The sequence below is a fragment of the Geotrypetes seraphini genome, chromosome 2 (genome assembly GCF_902459505.1).
Source record: "Geotrypetes seraphini chromosome 2, aGeoSer1.1, whole genome shotgun sequence".
In the NCBI taxonomy this organism is placed as follows: domain Eukaryota; kingdom Metazoa; phylum Chordata; class Amphibia; order Gymnophiona; family Dermophiidae; genus Geotrypetes; species Geotrypetes seraphini.
Genome location: NC_047085.1, coordinates 471,635,527 through 471,660,395, shown reverse-complemented (window position 1 = coordinate 471,660,395; position 24,869 = coordinate 471,635,527). Strand labels below are relative to the sequence as shown.

The 24,869-nt window shown below is 43.9% G+C and overlaps 1 protein-coding gene across 11 annotated transcripts in view; it reads right to left on the bottom strand.

Annotated features, from left to right (window-relative positions):
- KMT2C (lysine methyltransferase 2C) overlaps positions 1-24,869 on the bottom strand; it is an 803,286-nt gene that overhangs the window by 146,861 nt on the left and 631,556 nt on the right. For all 11 annotated transcript variants that reach the window (XM_033931655.1, XM_033931654.1, XM_033931660.1 and 8 more), the window contains one exon: positions 15,768-17,804. In XM_033931655.1, the coding sequence (XP_033787546.1) occupies positions 15,768-17,804 (2,037 nt within the window). The remainder of the gene's footprint in view (positions 1-15,767; positions 17,805-24,869) is intronic.

The window sequence follows — 24,869 nt, the reverse complement described above, 5'->3', positions numbered from 1 at the left end:
GGAATGCACTCCCGGAGGAGGTTGTGGAGACTACTGTACTGGGATTCAAGTGCAAGTTGGATACACACCTTCTTGCATATCATATTGAGGGATATGGTAAATCCGGGTCTCCAAAAAGGAGTACCAAAATGAGCCGCCGCGTGTGCGGATCACCGGACTAGATGGAACTCGGTCTGATCCGGTGAGGGCGTTCTTATGTTCTAGTTTATAAAATTTTCTGCTTTCAACAAAACTTATATATCTAGAGCTATTTATCTTTTTTGTGTATTTTTTAAAATTTTTACTACTGTCTCCTGAAAAGTGCTGAAGTAACCAATAGAAACATAGAAACATAGAATAAGACAGCAGAAAAGGACCACTGGCCCAACAAGCCTGCCCACTTTAAGGACCCTCCCTCTTAAGCACTTCCATGAAGTGAACCCACATGCTTATCCCCATTTTTTCTTAAAATCGAGTACGTTGCTTACCTCAATTACCTGAAGTGGAAGATCATTCCAACGATCAACCACCCTTTCAGTGAAGAAATACTTCCTAGTGTTGCTATAAAATCTACCACCCCTGAGTTTCAATGGATGCCCTCTTGTTGCCTAGGTCCTGTAAGGAAAAAGATATCTTCTTCTACCTCAATACGGCCAGTTACATATTTGAACATCTCTATCATATCTCCCCTCTCTCTGCGTTCCTCGAGAGAGTATAGCTGCAACTTACCTAGACGTTCCTCATATGGGAGATCCTTGAGTCCTGAGACCATCCTGGTGGCCATTTGCTGAACCGACTCCACTCTCAGCACATCCTTTTGATAATGTGGCCTCCAAAATTGAACACAATATTCCAGATGAGGTCTCACCATGGACCTGTACAACGGCATCACAACTTCGGGCTTCCAGCTGACAAAACTTCTTCGGATGCATCCCAGCATTTTCCTAGCCTTGGATGAAGCTTTCTCTACTTGATTGGCAGTCTTCATATCTTCACTAATGATTACTCCTAGGTCCCGTTCTGCAGCAGTTCTTGTTAAGGTCTCATCATTCAGAGTGTAAGTACTGCATGGATTTCTGCTGCCAAGGTGCATAACTTTACATTTTTTGGCATTAATACTCAGTTGCCAAGTTGTGAACCATTGTTCCAGTAAGAGTAGGTCCTGCGTCATACTGTCTGGCATTGTGCTTTTGCCCACTATGTTGCACTGTTTAGCGTCGTCGGCAAATAATGCAATTTTACCTCAAAATCTATGAGGCAGATCCTGTACAAAGATATTAAATAGGATGGGACCCAAGAACGAACCCTGCGGCATTCAACTGATCATTTCCGACGCTTCGGAGGAAGTACCATTTACCACCACCCTCTGAAGTCTGCCGCTGAGCCAGTCTTTAACCCATGCCATCAATGTTTCCCCTAATCCCAATTTCCCAATTTCCTTGTGGTGAAAAGTTTGTAGACCCCTGTTTTAGAGTAAAGAATTAGTGTTACATTACAATAGTCTAGTTGAGATAAGATTAGGGATTGTACTAAAATTCAAAAAGCCTCTGTTTTGAAGTATTTTTTGATCGATCTTAGCTTTCTCATCACAAGGACAGATTGTTTTATTATTCATTGTATGTAGCTTTTCATGGATAGGTGGTTATCAGTTTAGTTCTAGTGGAAAGTCTGTCATCTACTGTAGTCCTTGGAGTGTAGCGTGGGCCAAATGAGGGTCCTAACCAAAATAATTTGGTTTTGTTCTTATTTAGATTGAGGCAGTGTGTTGAGGTCCAGTTTTTTATTATGTGGACATTTTTTGACAGTGGTGAGGGTGTTTGGCTAATGCAGCTGTTACAGGTAGCATGATCGTTGTGTTGCATGATCGTTATGTTGTCTACATTGGTGAAATGTTTTATTCGTGTGAGATCTAGGTTGGCTCCCAAAGACTGCATTAGAAGGTTGAACACTTATGGTGAAAGTGGGGATCCTTGGGAGATCCCACTGGGAGGGTGCTAGCTGTCAAAGTACACCATCCTTAAGTACATTATAGTGCCAAGTGGTTAGGAAGCCTTGGAACTAGGAGAGGACTAGGCCACTAAATCTGAAATTACTGAAGATCTCGGACATTTGATCGAAGTCTACTAGGTCAAATTGAATTATGATTGCGCTGTGCCTCTTGCTTAGTAGTTATTTGCCATATGTTACTAGTGCTGCGACCAACGTCTCTCAGTGCAGTGATCTTTCCTGAATCCCAATTGTAAAGTGTGGAGGATACTGAAGCGCTGTTGTCGAGTTGTTCTGTGATATATCTTTGCATCATTTTGATAAATAGGGGAATGGAAGCTATTGGCCGATAATTGGTCACATTAGAGGGGCTGAGTTTGGGGGTTTGGGAATGTGCATTAAGATAATTCTTCCTCCTCATTTGGGGAAAAGGCCAATTTTTAGGTGATCATTGAGCCATTGGGGTTTTTTTCCTATGGTTGTTGGGGGTGGCTGCTTTGATCAGGTAAGGTGGGCAGTTGTCAAGGCTGTAGTATGCTTTGTAGTATTTTAGGAGAAGCTGATTAGTGTCTTTGAATTTAATCTCATCAAAATCATTCCAAGATCTGTCTGTTGGTATTTCCATAGGTACTTTTGTTTCATTAGGTCTAGCTGGACTGGTGGGGGTAACTGGTCTCATGTGGATTGAATCTTTGTTTTAAAATAGTTAGGTAGTTCTGAGGCTGTTGGAATAAAGGGGTTGTCGCTATTTGTGATCTTGTTCATGTTGGTTAGGTTATTATTAAGAACAATTTGTTGATTTTAAGATTATCTTATCTGCTGATCTGTTTAGAATAGTACTCTTTCTTCTTTTGCGTTCTGTAGTGATTTATATTCTAGGATTTTAGGGTACCACTTAGTCTTGTTTTCTGGGGAGGGGTGTTTAAGCTGGTAGCACTTGGTTTGTTGGCAAGCTCTTTTTAAGGACATACATGCTGAGTTGAAACACTTCTCTGATGATTTTAGGATTCTTTTGCTGCATTTGAGTGGGGCTAATTTGTTTAGGATTTATTCATTGATCATTTTCCAATGGTCCAGGAAGTCTTGGTCAGGGATTGGGAGGGATAGTAAAGAGTTATTTATATCACTCCAGTGTGATTCAGGGTTCTACTTTGTTTCTATAGTAAGCGGATACTTGGCAGGTCAGTTTGGTTATTGATAATCTCTTTCCAGAATATGGTGAATTCTAGGAGTAGTTGGTCTGTCCAAGGCACTTTGGATAGGGAATTAAATTCTAGGTAGCTTGTGCTTTTTGCTGAGATGGAGGATGAAAGTAGGCGAGTAGATGTAACTGATAGCCCTTCTCATGTGTGAGTTGTTGAAACAAGGGTATGAGTTCAAGGAGGGATATAGAATAGTATGCAGTACATAAGAACATAAGAACATAAGAAGTTGCCTCCGCTGAGGCAGACCAGAGGTCCATCTCGCCCAGCGGTCCGCTCCCGCGGCGGCCCATCAGGCCCATTGCCTGAGCAATGGTCCCAGACTATCCCTATAACCTACCGCTACTCTTATCTGTACCCTTCAATTCCTTTATCCTCTAGGAACCTATCCAAACCTTCTTTGAAGCCTTGTAACGTGCTCCGGCCTATCACAGCCTCCGGGAGCGCGTTCCATGTGTCCACCACCCTCTGGGTGAAAAAGAACTTTCTGGCATTTGTTTTAAACCTGTCTCCTTTTAATTTTTCCGAGTGCCCCCTTGTACTTGTGGTTCCCCGTAATCTGAAAAATCTGTCCCTGTCTACTTTTTCTATACCCTTCAGGATCTTGAAGGTTTCTATCATGTCTCCTCTAAGTCTCCGCTTTTCCAGGGAGAACAGCCCCAGCTTTTTCAGTCTGTCAGTATATGAGAGGTTTTCCATACCTCTTATCAGTTTAGTTGCTCTTCTCTGGACTCCCTCAAGTACCGCCATGTCCTTTTTGAGGTACGGCGACCAATATTGGACACAGTACTCCAGATGCGGTCGCACCATTGCACGATACAGTGGCAGGATGACCTCCTTTGTCCTGGTCGTGATACCCTTCTTAATGATACCCAACATTTTGTTTGCTTTTCTTGAGGCTGTGGCGCACTGTGCCGACGCCTTTAAAGACGTGTCCACCATCACTCCCAGGTCTCTTTCAAGGTTACTTACCCCTAGCAGTGATCCTCCCATTTTGTAGCTGAACATCGGGTTCTTTTTCCCTACATGCATGACCTTGCATTTCCCTACATTAAAGTTCATTTGCCATTTTTTGGCCCATTCTTCTAGCGTCGTTAGGTCCCTTTGCAGATCTTCGCAGTCTTGCATGGTTTCAACCCTGCGGTAGAGTTTGGTGTCATCCGCAAATTTAATAACTTCGCAATTTGTTCCCGCCTCCAGGTCATTAATAAATATATTGAACAGGAGCGGTCCCAGCACCGACCCCTGCGGAACTCCGCTCGTGACCCCATGCCAGTCTGAGTAATGGCCCTTCACTCCAACCCTCTGTTTCCTGTCTGCCAGCCAGTTTTTGATCCATCGGTGGACCTCCCCTTGCACCCCGTGTCTCCACAGTTTTTTAAGCAATCTTTCGTGCGGTACCTTGTAGTGTTGGGAAGAGTCACTGTTTTTTTCTACTTTTAGTAGTTCTAATGAACTGAGGAGTTATAGCTTTCATGATTTTCATGTGAAAAGATGATATAGAAACATAGAGTATGACGGCAGAAGAGGGCCGGCGGCCCAACAAGTCTGCCCACTTAAGAACCCTCCCTTCCTGGTGCCCCTCTTTCATGCTCAACTTTGTAGCACTCCCACCTGTTTGTCCCATCGACTTTTGAAGTCAGGTACACTACTGGCCTCGACCACCTGGCGTGGAAGTTTATTCCATCGATCAATCACCCGTTCGGTGAAGAAGTATTTCCTGGTGTCACTATGAAATCTTCCCCCCTTAAGTTTTAGCGGATGCCCTCTTGTCACCGTGGGACCTGTAAGAAAAAAGATTTCTTCCTCCACCACAATTTGACCCGTGATGTATTTGAATGTTTCTATCATGTCCCCCCTTTCTCTGCGCTCCTCGAGAGAATATAAGCGCAGTCTGGTCTGATGTTCTTCATATGGGATGTCTTTAAGTCCTGAGACCATCCTAGTGGCCATTCTTTGGATCGACTCCATTCTCTTCACATCCTTTTGATAATGTAGCCTCCAAAACTGGACACAGTACTCCAGGTGAGGTCTCACCATGGATCTGTACAACGGTAGTATGACTTCAGGCTTTCGGCTGATAAAGCTCCTTCTGATGCAACCTAGCATTTGTCTTGCCTTTGCTGAAGCTTTCTCCACCTGAATGGCAGCTTTCATATCTTCCCGGATGAGAACTCCCAAGTCCCTTTCAGCAGTGGTTCTTGGTAAGTTTTCGCAGTTCAAGGTGTATGTTCTGCATGGGTTTCTGCTCCCAAGATGCATCACTTTACATTTTTTGGCATTAAAGTTTAGTTGCCAAGTACTGGACCATTGTTCCAACAAAAGCAGGTCCTGCTCCATAGTGTTGGGCCTGGTTGCGCTATCAGGTTCTGTTGCTCTGCTCACAATGTTGCATAGTTTAGCATCATCGGCAAATAATGCAATCCTGCCTCAAAGTCCCTGAGTTAGATCCATAACAAAGATATTAAATAACATCGGGCCCAAGACTGAACCCTGTGGCACTCCGCTGGTCACTTTTGACATATTTGAGGGAATACCATTACTCTTTGAAGTCTGCCGCTAAGCCAGTCTTTTACCCATACTGTCAGTGTTTTTCCTAGTCCTAATGAGTTCATCTTGTTTAATAACCTACAGTGTGGAACACTATCAAAAGCCTTGCTAAAGTCTAAATACATGACATCCAGGGACTCACCTCATCCAGCTTTTTTGTTACCCAGTCAAAGAAGCTTATCAGGTTGGATTAACAAGACCTTCCCTTTGTAAAGCCATGCTGGTGGGGATCCCTTAATCTTTCATCATCCAGAAATGTGTCCAATCTGTTCTTGATCAATTTCTCCATGAGTTTACTCACTATTGATGTGAGACTCACTGGTCTATAATTTTCAGCCTGCATCCCTTTTTGTGGAGCGGGATAACATTGGCAGTTTTCCAGGCCTGGGGAACTTTTCCCTTGCTTAGGGAAAGATTGAAGAGTACAGTTCTCAACAGGTGGATGATTTTGTAATCTATTGGGTAGAGTAGATGTAATTGGGGTCACCTTGCATTGGTATCTATGTTTTGGTTAGGAATAAAAACCAGGGTGTAATTCATTGAGCAGATCTTTTATAATTTCAGCCTTGTTGACAATGATTTTGCATTAACATAGCCACATGGGATTGAGGTAAGATTTCATTAGTGTTAAGTGGTTGGGATTCTTATTAGGTTGTCTGGATTTGGTTTAGTGATGTGATTGTGGTGTGGTTTTCGGTGTCTGGATGATCCAACCAGCACTGGGATGACCTACTGCATGCTGGTACTGTTTGTTCTGAGGGATTTCTTGATCTACTGTTGGGAGGGGTGGAGCAGGCTTTGGTTCGTCTGGTGCAGGTCAGTAGGCAGAGAATTCTTATGAGATACCAACTCATTTTGATTAGTTCATTGTTGAAAATAGATTGGGTGGGTGTTATAGATGTATTTGATTTAACTCACATTCAGAGATTAGTGCGCTATAGCAGGTAAGTTTGGCAAGGCGCTGTAATTGTATCTGAGTTGGCTCACGCTCACAGGTTGGTTCCCTTTAAGCCTGTAGTGTGATTAATTGCTATAATTGTGTCTGAGAAGTTGCTGCGAGAGACATCAACATTGGGGGGGGGGGGGGCCGGGTGCCCCGACGATCCTCCCTGCTTCCTGGTACCCTGGAGGATGGTTGTCACGGCATGTGAGTGACATTAACGTTGGAGGCAGAGATTCTCTCTGCTCCTCTGATGCTTTTTGGGCTGTAGAAGTGGTTTGGGGGCTTCAGTGGGTGGTGGATGTGAGGGTAATGAAGCTCTTGTTCTTAATTTGGATTTCAGCTGTTTTTGTGAACTGCGCAATGAACTGTGCAAAGAAGTGCACCATTGGCTTGCACCTTAGGCATGTAACAGAAGATAAGGAGGAATATTGGGGCTCCTTATCATGAGAAAAAAACTACGTAGAAAATCTAGTCCATTTTAGGTGATAGCATTGTCTAGTGGTAGGTTTCCTAGAACCCTCTAAAATGTCTCTGACAGGTTGAGAAAACTGCAGAGGAGTCATGTTGAGAGCTGTCAGGTGTAGAGACTGCAGGTTGGGATGAAGCAGAGATCCCTGACTGTGTAAGCAGAGATGGAAAAACTGGTAGAAGGTAGGGCTCCCTGCTGCTGAGTTGAAGTAGAAGGGAGTACCAAGGTTGTCTCGGCCATCGAGGAGCAATCAGAATCATGGTGGCATGATCGTTCTTTAACTTGACCAGAGTTTTGAGAATGAGAGGGAATGGAGGGAATGCATAGAGGAAGAGATTCGTTCATTCCAGAAGAAAAGCATCTGCCTAGAGGCGATGAGGAGAGTATATCCTGGAGCAGAACTGAGGCAGTTTGTAGTTGTGGGGAGCTGCAAAGAGATCTATCTGAGGTGTTCCCCACTGTGAATAAATGTGATGAAGAGGCGAGGAATGTAGTGTCCATTTGTGAGGTTGCAGAAGACGACTCAAGTTGTCCGCCAAGCAATTGTTCGCCCCTTGGATATAGACGGCTTTGAGGAAGGTGTTGTGGCAGATTGCCCAGTCCCAAACCTTCAGAGCTTCTTGACAAAGGGAGGCTGATCCCGCTCCTCCCTGTTTGTTGATCTAATACATGGCGACTTGGTTGTCCGTCCGAATGAGGACTACCTGGTCATGAAGATATTGGAAAGCGTTCAGAGCCTTGAGGATCGCTCTGAGTTCCAATAGATTGATATGACACCGATGATCCGTACTGGTCCAGTGGCCTTGGGTATGGAGACCATCGAAATGAGCTCCCCAAGCGTAGGTCGAAGAATCTGTTGTGAGGACCTTCTGATGGGGAGGCGTTTGAAAAAGCAAGCCTCTGGAGAGATTGGAAGAGAGCATCCACCAATGGAGAGACTACTTCAATGAAGGAGTGACTGTAATGTGTCGAGAAAGAGGTTCGCAAACTTGCGTCCATTGAGATGCCAGGGTCCACTGAGGAATTCTGAGGTGAAGTCTGGCAAAAGGAGTCACGTGTACTGTGGAGGCCATGTGACCCAGAAGTACCATCATGTATCTCGCTGAGATGGAAGAGCGGGAAGACATTGTATGACAGATTTGAAGAAGAGCTTCCAGACTTTGTTATGGAAGGAATGCTCCGAGTTGGATAGTATCCAGAACAGCTCCGATGAATTGTAGATTCTGTGAGGGCTGAAGATGGGATTTGGGAAAGTTGATTTCGAATCCCAAACTTTGAAGGAACCAGGTAGTCCATTGGGTCGTTACAATAACCCCCTGGGATGTTGAATTTTTGATGAGTCAGTCATTGAGGTAGGGAAATACTTGAAGACCATGGTTCCTTAGGGCTGCTGCTACCACAACCAGGCACTTGGTGAACACTCTGGGAGAGGAAGCCAGGCCGGGCAGCACTCTGTATTGATAATGCAGATTCCCCACCGAAATCTGAGGTATTGACGGGAGGCCGGATGAATGGGAATGTGAGTATAGGCCTCCTTGAGATCCAGAAAGCATAACCAGTCGTTCTGCTCTAGAAGAGGATAAAGAGATGCCAGGGACAACATTCAAAATTTTTCTTTGACCAAAAATTTGTTGAGAGCCCTGAGATCCAGAATGGGCCGAAGATTGCCCGTCTTCTTCGGAACAAGGAAGTAACGAGAGTAAAACCCCTTGTTCTGCTGGTCCAGAGGAACTGATTCGATGGCATGGAAACGAAACAGAGCTTGAGCTTCCTGAAGAAGAAGGGCGGTCTGGGAAAGATTAGAAGGATACTCTCTTGAAGGAAGCTCTGGTGGAACCTGAGTGAAATGAAGAGAGTATCCTTCCCTGATGATGGTCAGTACCCAGAGGTCGGATATAATTGACCTCCATCGATGGTAAAAAAGATGGAGATGACCTCCTATAGGGGGAAAAGAAGGCAGAGTCAGAACGGTGGAGGTTATGCTCTGTTTTAGATTCAAACAGTTTTTATTGATGCAAATATCATCAAATACAATAAATACAGCATCAAAAGACATCAATAATGCATCAATTTTAAACAGTCAAAAAGGCTGAGTAGCCTTAGGTGCAGCAGAAGGTTGATGTTTTTGTTACTTCTGAGGCTGCTGTTTTTTAAGAGGAGGGCCATTGTAAGGAGCCTCCTCGGAGCAAAACGCCATTGATAGATAGGAGCAGGGCGTGTAGGTTTGGCAGGAGCTGGCTTTGGCTTAGGTCTGACAATAGAAGCAAATGATTTTTCATGTTCAGGCAATTTCTTGGTGGCTGCCTCGATAGATTCATCAAAAAGATCATTGCCTGCACAAGGAATATTAGCTAAGCGATCCTGAAGATTAGGGTCCATGTCAATGGTATGAAGTCAGGCAAGGCGACATATGACTACAGAGCAAGCAGCTGCCCGGGCAGACAACTTGAAGGCATCATAAGATGACTGGAGGAGATGTAATCGGAGTTGTGATAAAGAAGCAAGGACTTCTTGAAATTCAAAATGCTTTTGAGTATCCAAATAAGTCAAGAATGTTGGTAATAGAGAAATGAGGAACTCAAAATAAGTAATAAAATGAAAATTATAATTGATGACTTTAGAGGACATCATGGCATTTTGATAGATGCGACGTCCGAATTTGTCCATAGTTTTCCCTTCCCTTCCAGGAGGAACAGGGGCATAAACCTTGGAAGGATGGGACCTCTTCAAGGAGGACTCGACTATCAGGGACTGATGAGATAACTGTGAGTTGTCAAATCCTTTGCGATGTACAGTTTTATACCTAGAGTCCAATTTGCCTGGAACAGCCGGTATGGTATAAGGGGTCTCCAGGCATCGACCAAAAGTCTGAGACAAAAGCTTGTGAAGAGGAAGCTTAAGTGACTCTGCCAGAGGTTGAGGGAGATGCATGACTTTGAGGTACTCCTTAGAGTATTTGGAACCAGCATCTAATTGAAGATCCAAGTCAACAGCCATCTGACGAAGAAAAGATGAGAAAGATATCTGATCCGCCAATGCTTTGCCTCGAGAAGGACTCGAGGATGTCGAGGCAGCCTGGGTCGAAGATGAAGCTTCGGCAGGAAAAAAGGCATCAAAAGAATATGGAGACTTGGACGAAGCAATCAAAACCGCTGCATCCTCGAGGTTCGGAAGTGGTCTAATGCCTGGCAACTAAAATTCAATGCAAAGAAATGCAGAGTAATGCATTTGGGGATTAATAATAGGAAGGAACCGTATATGCTGGGAGGAGAGAAGCTGATATGCACGGACGGGGAGAGGGACCTTGGGGTGATAGTGTCCGAAGATCTAAAGGTGAAAAAACTGTGTGACAAGGCAGTGGCTGCTGCCAGAAGGATGCTGGGCTGTATAAAGAGAGGCGTAGTCAGTAGAAGGAAGAAGGTGTTGATACCCCTGTACAGGTCATTGGTAAGGCCCCACTTGGAGTATTGTGTTCAATTTTGGAGACCGTATCTGCCGAAGGACGTTAGAAGACTTGAGGCAGTCCAGAGGAGGACGACGAAAATGATAGGAGGCTTGCACCAGAAGACGTATGAGGAGAGACTGGAAGCCCTGAATATGTATACCCTAGAGGAAAGGATAGACAGGGGAGATATGATTCAGATGTTCAAATACTTGAAAGGTATTAACGTAGAACAAAATCTTTTTCAGAGAAAGGAAAATGGTAAAACCAGAGGACATAATTTGAGGTTGAGGGGTGGTAGATTCAAAGGCAATGTTAGGAAATTCTACTTTACGGAGAGGGTGGTGGATGCCTGGAATGCGCTCCCGAGAGAGGTGGTGGAGAGTAAAACTGTGACTGAGTTCAAAGAAGTGTGGGATGAACACAAATGATCTAGAATCAGAAAATAAGATTAAATATTGAACTAAGGCCAGTACTGGGCAGACTTGCACGGTCTGTGTCTGTATAGGACCGTTTGGTGGAGGATGGGCTGGGGAGGGCTTCAATGGCTGGGAGAATGTAGATGGGCTGGAGTAAGTCTTAACAGAGATTTCGGCAGTTGGAACCCAAGCACAGTACTGGGTAAAGCTAAGAAGAAAAAATTTAAAAATTTAAATTGAATCAGGTTGGGCAGACTGGATGGACCATTCGGGTCTTTATCTGCCATCATCTACTATGTTACTATGAGACCTCGAGCGAGGAGTCGGCAGTCTAGTCAAAGTAGGAGTAGAGCGAGGCTTAGTTGAAGAGGGACGTTCTTTAGAAGAAGAACTATGCTTGGAAGTATGCCTCGATGAAGGACTCGATCGTCGGTGAGAACGGTGCTTGGAAGCGGATCTCGAAGACTGAGGAGACTTCGCCTCGGAGACAGAAGCAGCCGATGCCACCAAAGAATGGATAGGACTGGAGGCTGTAGATCGAAGCTCCAGAGGCTTGATGGAGGAACTCGATGCACTCCCAAAGATTCTGCTCCTTGTATAGAGTGTGAGGATTCCTGCCAAGGCACTTGCAAAGATTCTGCTCCTTGCTTCACGTGCTTGGATGCCAGACCAGACACTTGCAGAGACTCTGCTCCCTGCAAAGAGTGTGTAAGCTCAGACTGAGGCAAAGGAAGCGGCTCAACCTCATGGGAGTCTGCTGAATGCCCAGGCTGGATGAGAGGAAGAAGCTTCGGTCCCATATTAGTAAGGAACTGAATGAATTGCTTCTTCAACATGGTCCGGAAAGAAGTCGGCAAGGATGGATACGCGTCTGAAACCGGACCACCTGCTTTGGCTGGAGGTTCCACCGAGGCAGTGTAAATGTGCTTCGACTTAGAAGTCTTAGGCACTTTAAGCACCACCGCTGGAACTTTCTGCTGAGCTATCTGACCTAAGGAAACAGGGGAAGATACAGCAGGTGTCGAAGAGAGAGCCACTGCAAACGACGAAGGTCTGATGAGGTCGAGGTGGAAGCAGTAGAAGCAGGAGGAGCAGGAGGAGTCTCAGTCGAAGGTGAGGCCGAGGGCGCCTTCGATGTCGAGGGATCGGAGGAAGAATCCATCCCGAACAGCTTCTCCACCAAAAGATGACGACCTTTAAGGGCTCGAGCTTGAAGAGTAGCACAGTGCTCGCACGACTTCGGGTGATGTTCCGGTCCAAGGCACTTGAGGCACCGATGGTGTGGGTCCGTAAGGGAAATCGCCACACTGGCACTGGCTACACTTCTTGAAGCCCGTGACAGACTGGGACATAGAAGGAAAAATAGAGCCGCAAGATCGAAGCCCTTGGGCTGCGGCCGAGTGGCCTGCCCCGGCTGACGGACGGAAGATTAAAAATTTTTTTTTTTAACCTAGAAATAAAAGAAATAAAACAAGAACAGCGATTCGTGTAGAAAAAAATACAAACCGCGGTTCAGAGAAGGCACGAAGTAACGAAGTTAAACACAGAGAGTCAAAGACGGACTTCTCGGCTCCGCGGAAAACTGAGAACTGAGGAGACGCGCCCTACGCTGGGTGGGAAGGCACTCACACATGCGTGGTGCTGTAGACTCGAAACTTCTAGTTTCTACAAGCAAGTCTGCTTGCGAGGCTTCCGCATCCGGGCTCCGTCGATGACGTCACCCATATGTGAGAATAGGCTGCCTGCTTGTCCTGGGATAAATAATATTAAATATTGAACTAAGACCAGTACTGGGCAGACTTGCACGGTCTGTGTCTGTATATGGCCATTTGGGGGAAGATGGGCTGGAGAGGGCTTCAATGGCTGGGAGGGTTTAGATGGGATGGAGCAGGTTTTAACGGAGATTTCGGCAGTTAGAACCCAAGCACAGTACCGGGTAGAGCTTTGGATTCTTGTCCAGAAATAGCTAAGAAGAAAAAATTTAAATTGAATCAGGTTGGGCAAACTGGAAGGACCATTCAGGTCTTTATCTGCCATCTTCTACTATGTTACTATGAAGTAATCTAAGTGTGAGTTGATGAGAGTGTGGATAAGGGTTTTTGGTAGTGTGGTCAGAGAGGAAGGTCAGATTTTGGTAATGTTATAAAAGAAGAAGCGGCACGTTTTAGCGAAATGTCTCCGGGTGGAGAAGGAAAGAGTAATGTCAAAGATGACCCTGAGATTGTGAGCAGACAAGACAGGGAGGATGAGTGTGTTGTCCACAGAAACAGAGAACTGGAGAAGCAGGGAGATGCGTTTAGGGGGAAGATGAGCAGCTCTGCTTTAGCCATATTCAGTTTTAGATGGCGGTTGTACAACCAGGCAGCAATGTCAGACAGGCAGGCTGAGACTCGGGTTTGGGTTTCAGTAGAGATATCTGGTGAAGCAAGGTAGAACTGGGAGTCACCATCACAGAGGTGATACTGGAAACCATGGGAGGATGTCAGCATTCCAAGTAAGCAGGTGTAGATTGAGCATGCTTACTGCTTTGCAGCCCAACATAGGGTACCTTATGAGCCAATAACTCACATACAGAGATATATATTTTCATAAAAGTAATATTTATTCAATTTATATCAAATTAAACTTGAGATTAAAATTAGAATTAAAAAGCCAATTATGTGTACTACATGCATTCTGTGTGTAGGAGACTTGTTACACATGTGGAGAAAAGTTCTCCACTGAATTAGGGTTGTGTAGTTGCTTATATACTATTACAATGACTGGTGGCACGTCACTTCACCTTTCAATGCTCAGCTACCACGTTATCTTAGAAGATGGGACTATTTCAGACAAAGAAATTCCTTAGGTTCTGAACAGGAAAAAGTTTTATAAAGTATAAAAGTTAAATATATATTTCTGTTACAACAATTTCTAAGACATTCTATGTATTTAGGATTACATAAAATCATATGATAATATATATATTCTTAAAAGGAGCAACCCTTATCTTAGCATAATAAAGCTAACAATTTACTAAAGAAATGCAAAACTTGTTTTTAGAAAGAAAGGATCTATCTTTTCCTTATCCAGTACCCTTCTTACATAGTCTTAAAGAATGAATCATAGACACAAAGCTCTCTCTGACCATTGAAGATTTTCTCTGGAAAACTAACAGTTTTTCACAAAGGGCTACTTGTATTCCTTGCTGTTTACATTAGAAGGTAGCCTAAGATGTTTAAAACAAAGCAAGCGTCAAAGATAGGAAGAGAAATCCTACAGTCCAACCCCTCCACATGCCACATATAGTCTCCATGGCAACAATTGCTGGACTGGCTAAAGGTCAGATAAGGTCAAACTCCACATGTTTGCCCACAGCTCATCTGGGTTTTCCAAAGTCTAAACCTTACAGTATTTATTAATTTTCCTGTTTGAATATCACACATACAGTCATGCAATTGGTCACTTTTTTCATTCTTTCTTGGGATCCCAAGCTTCATTCATACATACATACATTCATATTTCACATATTGCATAATTATTAAAGAACATAGAAGAGATTTTAACATACAGATTTCCTTCGCTCAGGAACATGAGATTATATATCTTCATTACAGTTAGATCAGAAGTCTAGAGGCCCTTGACCAGTCTCCTGAGCGTACCAGTTTAAACAAATAACACAGAAAACGCAAGAATCTGAAGGTTTGTTCTAATCTAAACAAAGAGTACAGTAAAACCTTGGATTGCAAGTAACTTAGTTTTGCAAGACAAGCAAAACATTTTATTAAATTTTAGCTTGATATGCAAGCAATGTCTTGCACTACAAGTACATACAGTATACACACATCTCAACTGAGCAATGGTTCTTCTCTCTCTGACACTGCAAGAGTGTAGTTGAAGGAGTCTGGGACTGGTTTTCCTGAGTTTTGAACTAAGTTTTCTCCTTAATAAAATGCTGAATTATGTTTACTTGCAGACCTGACTTATCTCATGTTCTAGCCTGCCTAGCTTCTTATGGTTATCTCAGCATACACAATATTGTATTCCGTCCTCCTGGACATGTAGCAGAACGACTGCAGGGCTTAGATAAGTGACCTGCTAGTGACCTGCTTAGGACCAATGATTGTTAAGAAAAGTAACACGTGAGAAGTTTTTTAGCATTCAGTTGTATAGCCAGAAAAATGTATAAATATCACTGTAACTTCCTGGTTTCAGGACTTCTGAAGCTGCCAGCTTGGGGGCTTAGGAGTCCGCATATGCTGAATAAAACATCTGTGCTTTCTTCAAGTCTCTAAGTTTTGTGGCTGACCAAAGTGACCTTTCATAGTGACTGTTCTAAACAAGCAAAGTCTTACAATATGAGTACATACAGTATTCATGCATCATAACTGAGCCGATGGTTTTTCTCTCTATGATGCTGCAGGAGTGTAGTGACTGTTCTAAATGAGCGAGGTCTTGCAAAGTATGTATAGTATTTTGTATTAAAGTTTTTGGGTTGTGGAACAAATCGTCTGAGTTTCCATTATTTCTTATGGGGAAATTCGCTTTGATATACGAGTGCTTTAGATTACAAGCATGCTTCTAGAACGAATTATGTTCGCAAACCAAGGTTTTAGTGTACTAGGAAGCTACAACTTTCACTAAAGTCTTTCAAGACAACAGATAAAGCAGAGAGGTGAACATTTTAAGCAAAGGTTTAGAAAAAAAAGTGACTTCCAAGATGTTACCATATCATACAAAGTTATTTGGTACATTTTAGACAACTGAAAAAGCAATGTTGACTATAGACTAAACTTACCTGTCTTAATTTTTCCTCTGCTTCTGGCATATTTATAGTGCTTTGTACATCAGTCACCACTGTATTTGGTGAAGAACCAGGAACTTTTGAGACAGTGGTGAATGGCTGTCCTTGGATACTTAATGGAGAGTTAGCAGATGAATTGTAATTCCCATCAGACCCAGGTTTTTGCTGATCTACAGCTTCGTGGGCTAGCTGGTTAGTTCCAAAATTATCTCTGGACTGCGGTTGTGGTGTAATAGGTGTCTGATCATAGGGCTCACTCTTAGGCACTGCTGAACCAAGGCTAAATGTCTCTGATGTAGCAGGTCCTGTTGATCTTAGGGTTTGAGAACATGGTTCTGATGGTCTTACAAAAGTACTCTGAGACAAGTCCCTGTTTTGTGGTGGCAGTTTGAAAGGCCCTTGATTTGGCAATAGACTTGGTCTTGTCACTGGTCTGCTGAAACTCTCTGGAATTGCTGGTCTTGGAGTTCCTGGGGGTTGACAGTAAGGATCAGCAATAACAGACCTTGGTGTTGCTGGGGGCTGAGCATAGAGATCATTAATAACAGATCTTGGTGTTGCTGGGGGCTGAGAATAAGGATCACCAGTGATTCTTGTTATCCCTGTGGGCTGAGAATAGGGATCACAAATGACAGGCCTTGGAGTTCCTGATGTTTGAGAATATGCATCAATAGGCCTTGGTGTCCCTGGTGGTTGAGTATATGAATCAGAATGTCTCTGATTTAAAGCAGGTTGCACAAACAGGTCTCCCATAGCAGGTCTAGGAGTAGACAGTGGTTGACTATAAGAGTCAGATGGCTGTGGAGGTGGTCTTGCTAAGGATGGTGGCTGGATGTATGAATCAATTACTGTAGGCCTTGGAGTAGATGCAGAAACTGGATGAGGTGTTCCAGGAGGTTGAGCGTATGGATCCTGAGAAGCTGATCTAGACATGGGACCAGACTGTGAGAATGGGTCACTCTGCTGCCTTATCCTTTGAGGATGTACAAAAGAATCATTCACTGCAGAATGGGAAGTTAAAGATGGCTGACTGTAAGGTTCACTGGACTGATTATGTGAAAAGTTTTCCAATGGTCTTGATGTTAAAACAGTTCTTTCATAAGACTCTCCAGATACGTGTCTGGGTGTTGATGGCATGGAAGCATAAGGATCTTGTGGAGATTGAGGAGGACGCATTGGAGTTTTAAATGGTCCAGATGTACTATCAACATTTGATGCAGGAGTCGAAGGAGGTCTTATATATGGATCAGCAGATCCCATCCTTATTTGTACTACTGATTGTCTTGAAAACATCTCATTTCTAAGTGGTGGTTTCATGAATGGGTCATTACCTCCAGCCACTAAGGGACCTTTTCCCAACTGTTCAATGTTTATTGGTGATTTAGAAATTCCAAGAGGTTTAGGGAATTGATCTACTGTTACTGCGGGCCTAGGGGTATCTGGTGGTTTTGCATAGGGGTCGTTAAGTGGAGATGAACAACATGAATCTCTGACAGGTGATGACCTCCTTCCACTTGTATCACTAGCTGTATCCACTGATGAAGAAAAATTTCTTCTGATGAAGTTTTGACCCACAGGAGATGGTCTAGGTGTTCCTACCATTTTAGCATATGGATCCAGTGGAGATGATGGTCTGGAGTTATTAGAACCTGGAGAAAACATCTGAGGTGAATGTGGTTGAGAGGCCTGGGTTATGGAAAGCTGATCATGCACAGATGTTCTGGTTGGTGTGGGTGCTGGAGCCTGTGGTTTTAGAAACACGTCATCCGAGGATGTTGAAGGAGGAGGAACAGATACTTGTTGCTTTGTGAATAAGTCTTTGTTAAATGCCTGCTGTGCAGGAGACATACTTCCATTAACTTGCTGAGGTGTTAAAGGACTTTGTATTCCACTGTTTGGTGTGTCACTACCAGAGTGGTTTGCAAGTTGCTGGGAACTAAACTGTTGTTGCTGCTGCTGTTCATTTTTTACCTGCTCAAGTTTTTGTGTAGCTTCAATTTTTGCCTGTTGCTTGCTTTTCTGCCTCATTTGCTGTGTAAAAAGAGAAAGTCAACATTAAATATATGGACCTGTTCTAAAGGTAAACTTTCAATTTCTAGATTTAGATGAAATTCAAGCTGAAAACTTAATTACCTTCTGTCATAGAAACAAGACAGCAGACAAAAGTCAAATGGACTTTTGAATGACCATGCCAAACATGTATGGTGTCACATTTAGATCAATTTTCAAATGTTTTTACCTGGGTAATTAAGCAGATATAATTTGAAACATCCCAAATTAGAGATTTCAAGTTAAATGTGGATATTCAGTACCACCACTGCTAAATATAACATCTTTAAAAATTGAAGAAGGGCTTCCCAAACTTGTCCTGATGGACTCCACAGCCAGTCAGGTTTTCATGGTATCCCCATGAATGTATAAGAGATAAATAAGTACGTGCTGGGTTTCCATTTATTTTGCACATCTATTTTATGCATATTCATTATGAATATCAAACATTGAGGACAAACTGTTTCAACCAACTGTATATACATATAAATACTCCAGAACATTACTATGTTACAGACGCTATAGAATTTTAATGTCATATTTTGCTTTGCGGAAGGAAAAGCTTCAGACTCCACAATCCACACTCTTGGTGCCTGGGTATAACTCAATCATTGGCATAAAAAATTACTGTTGTCTTTAAATTTTCAATTCACTATAACTGTTTCTTCAAAAATATTCAGTTAGTGAATTTGTGAAAAAAATTTTTACTTATCTTGGAAGTGTTCAAAGGTTTTAGTAGTGAAACTGAAAGATGCTAGGAACTGCTATATTGAGAGTCTAATCTCACCTAATCTTCCATTTGTGAGTCACACAAACCTATACAAGATCAAGGTGACAGATCAAAGAGGAAGAGGGAAAGAAGTTGGGGGGGCATGGAGAAACAAGGGGAGGGGCCTAGAAGTAGGGAGAACTATATAGAGGCTGAAACAGTTAATTGTCAAAGAGGTGGGTCTTCAGGTTTTTCCTGAATGCGGTGTAGTTTGTCTCTTTCCTGATTGATTCTGGTAAGGTCATTCCAGGTTTTTACACCCAGATAATTTAGCATAGAGTGGAAAATTTGCTTGTAGTAGAGGTATTTTATGGATGGCAGGTTTAGTTGAATTCTGTTAAGGATTCTACTTGATGTCGACCAAACCGTAGAGAATAGTTGGATGAGGGGGGCTGCGGAGTTTCCATACAGAATCTGGTGTAGGATACATGAAGTTTTGAAAATTATTCGGGATGATATTGGAAGCCAGTGTAGTTGCCTGATGAAGGTTGTAATTGAATCATATTTCATTAATTTGTAGATTAGTCTAGCGGCTGTGTTATGGATGAGCTGCAGCTTGTGGATAAGAGTGGTGTTGATGCTAAGGTAGGTGGAGTTGCAATAGTCCAGTTGAGGTAAGACTATTATATGAACGATCAGAGCAAAGTGATGTGGGTGAAAATATGGTCTTGTAAGTCACAGTTGATGCATTGTGTAGATCAGTGGTCTCAAACTCAAACCCTTTGCGGGGCCACATTTTGGATTTGTAGGTACTTGGAGGGCTGCAGAAAAAATAGTTAATGTCTTATTAAAGAAATTACAATTTTGCATGAGGTAAAACTCTTTATAGTTTATAAAACTTTCCTTTAACAGTTAAAAGGAAAGATATATAAACTATAGAGAGTTTTACCTCATGCAAAATTGTCATTTCTTTAATAAGACATTAACTATTTTTTCTGCGGCCCTCCAAGTACTCTATTTTTTTCTGCAGTACCCACATTTAAAGTTCAATATCTTTTCTTTCTCAAAACTGGCACATTTCAATCACTAAATTGAAAATAAAATCATTTTCCTACCTTTGTTTGATAATTTCATCAGTCTCTGGTTGCACTTTATTCTTCTGACTGTGCATCCAATACTTCTTCCCTTCTTTCAGCCTCCTGTATGCTTCCTCTCCTCCAGACCTCATTCCCTCCCCCAACTTTTTCTTTCTTTCTCCGTCTGTCTTTCTCTGATTCCATACCCCATTTTTTTGCTTTGTTTCTGGTTCCCTGTCCCCCCTCCTTCTTTCTTCCTTCCTCCGTGCCCCATTTTTTGCTTTTTTGTCTGGCTCCCTGTCCCCACCCCACCTTCTTTCTTTCTTCCTTCCTGCCCTCCCCCATGCCACCGCCACCACGGAATAGGCTGCTGCCGCTAACAGGAACAGGCAGAGATCTCCCTGCTTCTCTTCTGCACGGGGCCGACCAACTCTAGCCGCCCGACGTCAATTCTAATGTCGGAAAGGACGTTCCGGGCAGCCAGGCAGCGATTGGCTAGCCAGAACGTCCTCTCGATGTCAGAATTGACATCGGGCCGCCAGAGTTGGTCGGCCCTGCAGGGAAGAGAAGCAGGGAGATCAAAGAACACGGTGCCGGCCTGATCCCCGATGGCAGCAGTGAGAAGGGAAGGGAAGCAGGTTGGGCACCACTTCTCTAGACGAGCCACACTCTAGGGAGAACAGTGGATCGTTCCCCCTTGGTACGCCATTGGAGCAGCAGCGTGTCTGGCCGGCTCGTTCGTTCAAAGCCGCGGGTGGCGGCTCCTTGCGAGATCCGTGCCTGCGTCTGAAGCCTCTCTGATGTTGTGACATCAGAGAGGCTTCCGATGCAGGAGTGGATAGCGCAAGGAGCCGCCAACCCGCGGCTTTGAACGAACGAGCCGGCTGCTACTCCAAAAAGAGGAAGAGAATGATGCCTCCAGACCACGGGTCGCAAATAAAACCTGGAGAGGCACATGCGGCCCGTGGGCCGCGTGTTTGAGACCGCTGGTGTAGATGGTCTTTTTCCGAAGGTTAGAGATTTGTGGTTCCATTGTGAGAGTGTCATCTAAGATGCAGCCGAGTGATGAGGAAATATTGAATATGCTAACAAATATTTCTGTTCTGTGTTCATTGGAGAAAATCTTGTAGAAGGACTATGATTGGCTGGCAAAGGTACAAATGAGAATGGAGGGAATATTGGCCATTCACAGAAGAAAGTGTTTATGAACAACTTGTAAAATTGAAGATGGACAAAGCCATGGGACCAGACAGGATTCATCCCAGAATACTGAGGGAGCTCAGAGAGGTTCTAGCAGGTCCTCTTAAAGATTTGTTTAATAAATCCTTGGAGATGGGAGCGGTTCCCACAGGATTGAAGAAGAGTAGATATGATCTCTCATCACAAAAGTGGTGATGGAGAAGAAGCTGGAAACTACAGGCTGTTAAGCCTTACTTCAGTTACTGGAAAAGTAAAAGAAGTTTTGCTGAAGGAAAAGATAGTGAGTTTCCTGGAATCTAATGGGCGACAAGATCTAAGACAACATGGTTCTACAAGAGGTAAATCTTGCCAAACAAATCTGATTTGAATTCTTTGACTGGGTGACCAGAGAACTGGATTGAGGACATGCAATAGATTTCAGCAAAGCTTTTGACACAGTTCCTCATAGGAGACTAATGAATAAACCTGATAGGCTAAAGTTAGGACCCAAAGTGGCAAGCTGGATTAGAAACTAGTTAATGGTAGAGAGGCCAGAGGGTGCTGGTTAATGAAATTCACTCAGAGGAAAGAAAGATGAGTAGAGGAGTGCCTCAAGGAGCTGCGCTGGGGCCAATTCGGTTCAATATATTTGTGAATGACATTGCCAAAAGGCTAGAAGGTAAAGTTTGACATTATGCGGATGATACTAAGATTTTCTAACAGAGTGGACACTCCAGAGGGTGTGTAAAACATGAAAAAGGATCTGCAAAAGTTAGAAGAATGAACTAATATTTGGCAATTAAATTGCAATGCAAAGAATTGCAGAGTGATGTACTTAGGGAGAGGAACAGTCAGGGAGAGGGCCCTTGGGGTGATAGTGTCTGAGGATTTGAAGGCAATGAAATGGTGTGACCAAAGCCAGCAGATGCTTAACTTTGCGGGGTTTAAATAAAGGCATGGATAATTTCCTAAAAGAAAAGTCCATAGGCCATTATTGAGATGGCTTGGGGAAATTCACAGCTTATTCCTAGATTAAGCAGCATAAAATTTGTTTTACTACTTGGGATCCAGCTAGGTGTTTGGGACCTGGGTTGGCCACTGTTGGAAACAGGATATTGGGCTTGATGGACCTTTGGTCTGTCCCACTATGGCAATTATGTTCTTTTAAAAAAAAATAAAAAATTGAAATATTTTATTAGAATTTTGAAAAGAAGTACAAACAGCAAAATTGGATATCTGCACACACACAAATGCAATATACACCACAACAAGTACAAAATGCAACTGCAAACAGAAAAATGGATATCCTCTCCAAGCTGCACTCCATACCCCCACCCATATGTACCAATCTGAAACACACCACAATTGACAACCCCCTGTTGTTACTTCAGGAAGTTGTCCCTCCAAAAACGGCAATGATGTTCTTATGTATAGCGAGGTGTAAACAACAAGTCGTTGGTGAAGGTCCCACTTGGAGTACTGTGTTCAGATTTGGAGACCGTATCTTGATATGCAGTCCAGAGAAAGGCTATAAAAATAGGGCTGGAGCCAAAGGATATATGAGAAGAAACTAGAATACCTGAAGATGCATACCCTAGAGGAGAGGAGAAACAGGGGATGATATATATATTTTCTTAATATTGTTTTTATTGAGAATGGCAAACGGCCCAGACAGGCAAATACAATCAGCAAAATAACAGGAATAATACAGGAAGAACCAGAAAGGCAACAGTAAAATCAGGCTGTTACTAGCATCTCCTGTACGAGATAGTCCATGAAGAAGCAGGTCAATGTCCAGCCAACCCAGACCCACAAAAAACACATAGCCAGACCATTGGCCATAACATTTTTGGTTGTAAAGTCCCCCCAAGGCACACTCAGTCAAACAGGAACCAGACACCCCATATCACTGAACAATCACCCAACAAGCATACTACATCCAACGCAACAGGCAGTCCACACATACCACCCCTATTAATGCTAACCCCCCTCCCTCCACCCATCCCCAGAGTGCAGGTAGGTCTAATGAAGAGGCCGACGTCAGGGAGTCCCCCCCAAATAGACTGAAGGAGGCGCTCAAAGAGTAATTAAGGAGCTAAGAGATCCAGCAGATCCTCCCTCAGAGCAACATAATGCCTCATGTCCTGTCTTTGATATTTATCATAAGAGCGGATCTCAAATTGTGCCATCTCTCTCAGTTTAGCCCGCCACTGAGCGGCTGGGGAGGAGTCCTCAGAAGCCCAGTGTGTCAAAATCAGCTTTTTCGCCACAAGGGTGCCAATGTACAGAAATCTACACTGGGGAGGAGAAAAACCCTGCTCCCATAGCGAGCCCTGAAAGCTCAGGAGGGTGCCATAGTCCCACTCTATAGGGTTGTGAAGAACAGCATCAAGAAGGCCCAAAAGCTTGGTCCAAATGGTGAGCTCAGTGCACTGAAGGAATGAGTGGAGATAAGTGTAAATGCAAGCCTGGTACCTAAGACAAAGATCGCTGTTCCACAACCCAATCTGTGCCCCTCTATCCTGGTAATATAGGCTCTATGTAGTATTTTATACTGCATTTCCTGATAGTCAGCCGACTTGGAAAAGAGATAAAGGGTCCTGAAGCATTCCAAAAACTGGGGATCAGAGATGCTCTGGCCTAAATCTCCCGCCCAACTCTCCCGCAATTTGCACATCCCAGAAACTCTGGAAGAGGGCCACAGAACACCATACTAGTGGGACAGCTGATTGTGCACAGGTAAAGTGGCTGCAAAAATCTGGTCCAGGGGACCAGTGTCCCAACCCCCTTCAAGGCCTGCTGGGTAGACGTCCAGTAATGTTGAAGCTGGAGGAAGGAAAACAGATACTTATGAGGAATGGCCATCTTCGCCTGGACCTGCTGAAACGAGGGGAAAGAATCCCCCGATAAGGCCAGCAATTGGGCCATATATCTGCAGCTGCGAAGTGCCCACTCTCGAAATACCAACCGCCCCAACTGGGCAGGAACCCCGCATTGCCCTCAAACATCAGAAAGGGAGAAACTGCTGTCGGCAGACCCTGTTGGCGCCACCACCACTGCCAAGCCTTCCAAAAGGGTAACAGGAACTTCGAGCGGACCCCCGAGTGGGTAGCATGGTCCGGTTGGGATGGAGTAAATTAAAAAACTGAAAAGGTTGACTCCAGATCTCATCCCACCCCTGAGGAAAGTAGCACGCATATCCTGTATAACCCTCGTGGATCCATCATAAGAGAGCGGCAACATTATACAAGTGTAGGTCTGGAACATTCAACCCACCAGCCCCCTTAGCCAAAGTCAACTTAGCCAGGGCTACTCGAGGGGCCTTAGACCACCAAATAAACCGGGAGATTAGTGATTTAAAGCGACGTTCATCCTGGTGTCGAAGCCAGAATAGTACCGTTTGAAGGGGATAGAGTAATTTGGGAAGCAGGACCATTTATCCAAAGCCACATGTCCCAATAGGCCCAAAGGAAGGTCCTGCAACACTAGACACAACTTCCCAATGGCATTTAAATGGCAAAGGCCATTCATGGAATAAATTGTGGCAAAGTTAGTGCGCAAATATATACCCAGATAGCAGACTGGAGCAGCCGAGGGCGGAATAGGAAGCAAGTCATGCCACGGTTCCACAGGGCCGCCAGCCAATAGCAGGAGCTCGGACTTACAATTAACCTGCAGACCCAAAAGTACCCCAAAGTTCCGAACGAGCACCAGCACTGGCGCCAGATGGAGGGGGGCCTGGTCCAAATAAATTAAGATATCCGCAAACAAGCTAATTTTCTCCATATCTAAGCCCGCCACTGCAAATTGTCCCCCCTTACTCTTATGGATGGCCCCCAGCACGTTCAGCAAATTCATCGATGCATAATGACTAGGTACAAAGCCCACCTGGTCCGGGTGGATTAGGTCCAGAAGAAAACGACTGGGACGCCATGCCAACGTCATAGCCAACAATTTGACATCCTGGTCCACCAAGTCGGGGTCCTTCCCCGATTTCGGGAGCAACACAATATGGGCTAAATTTTCAGGAAAATGACCTGAACCTCCTGCTACCACGTTACACATTCGACTAAGTGGGCTTGC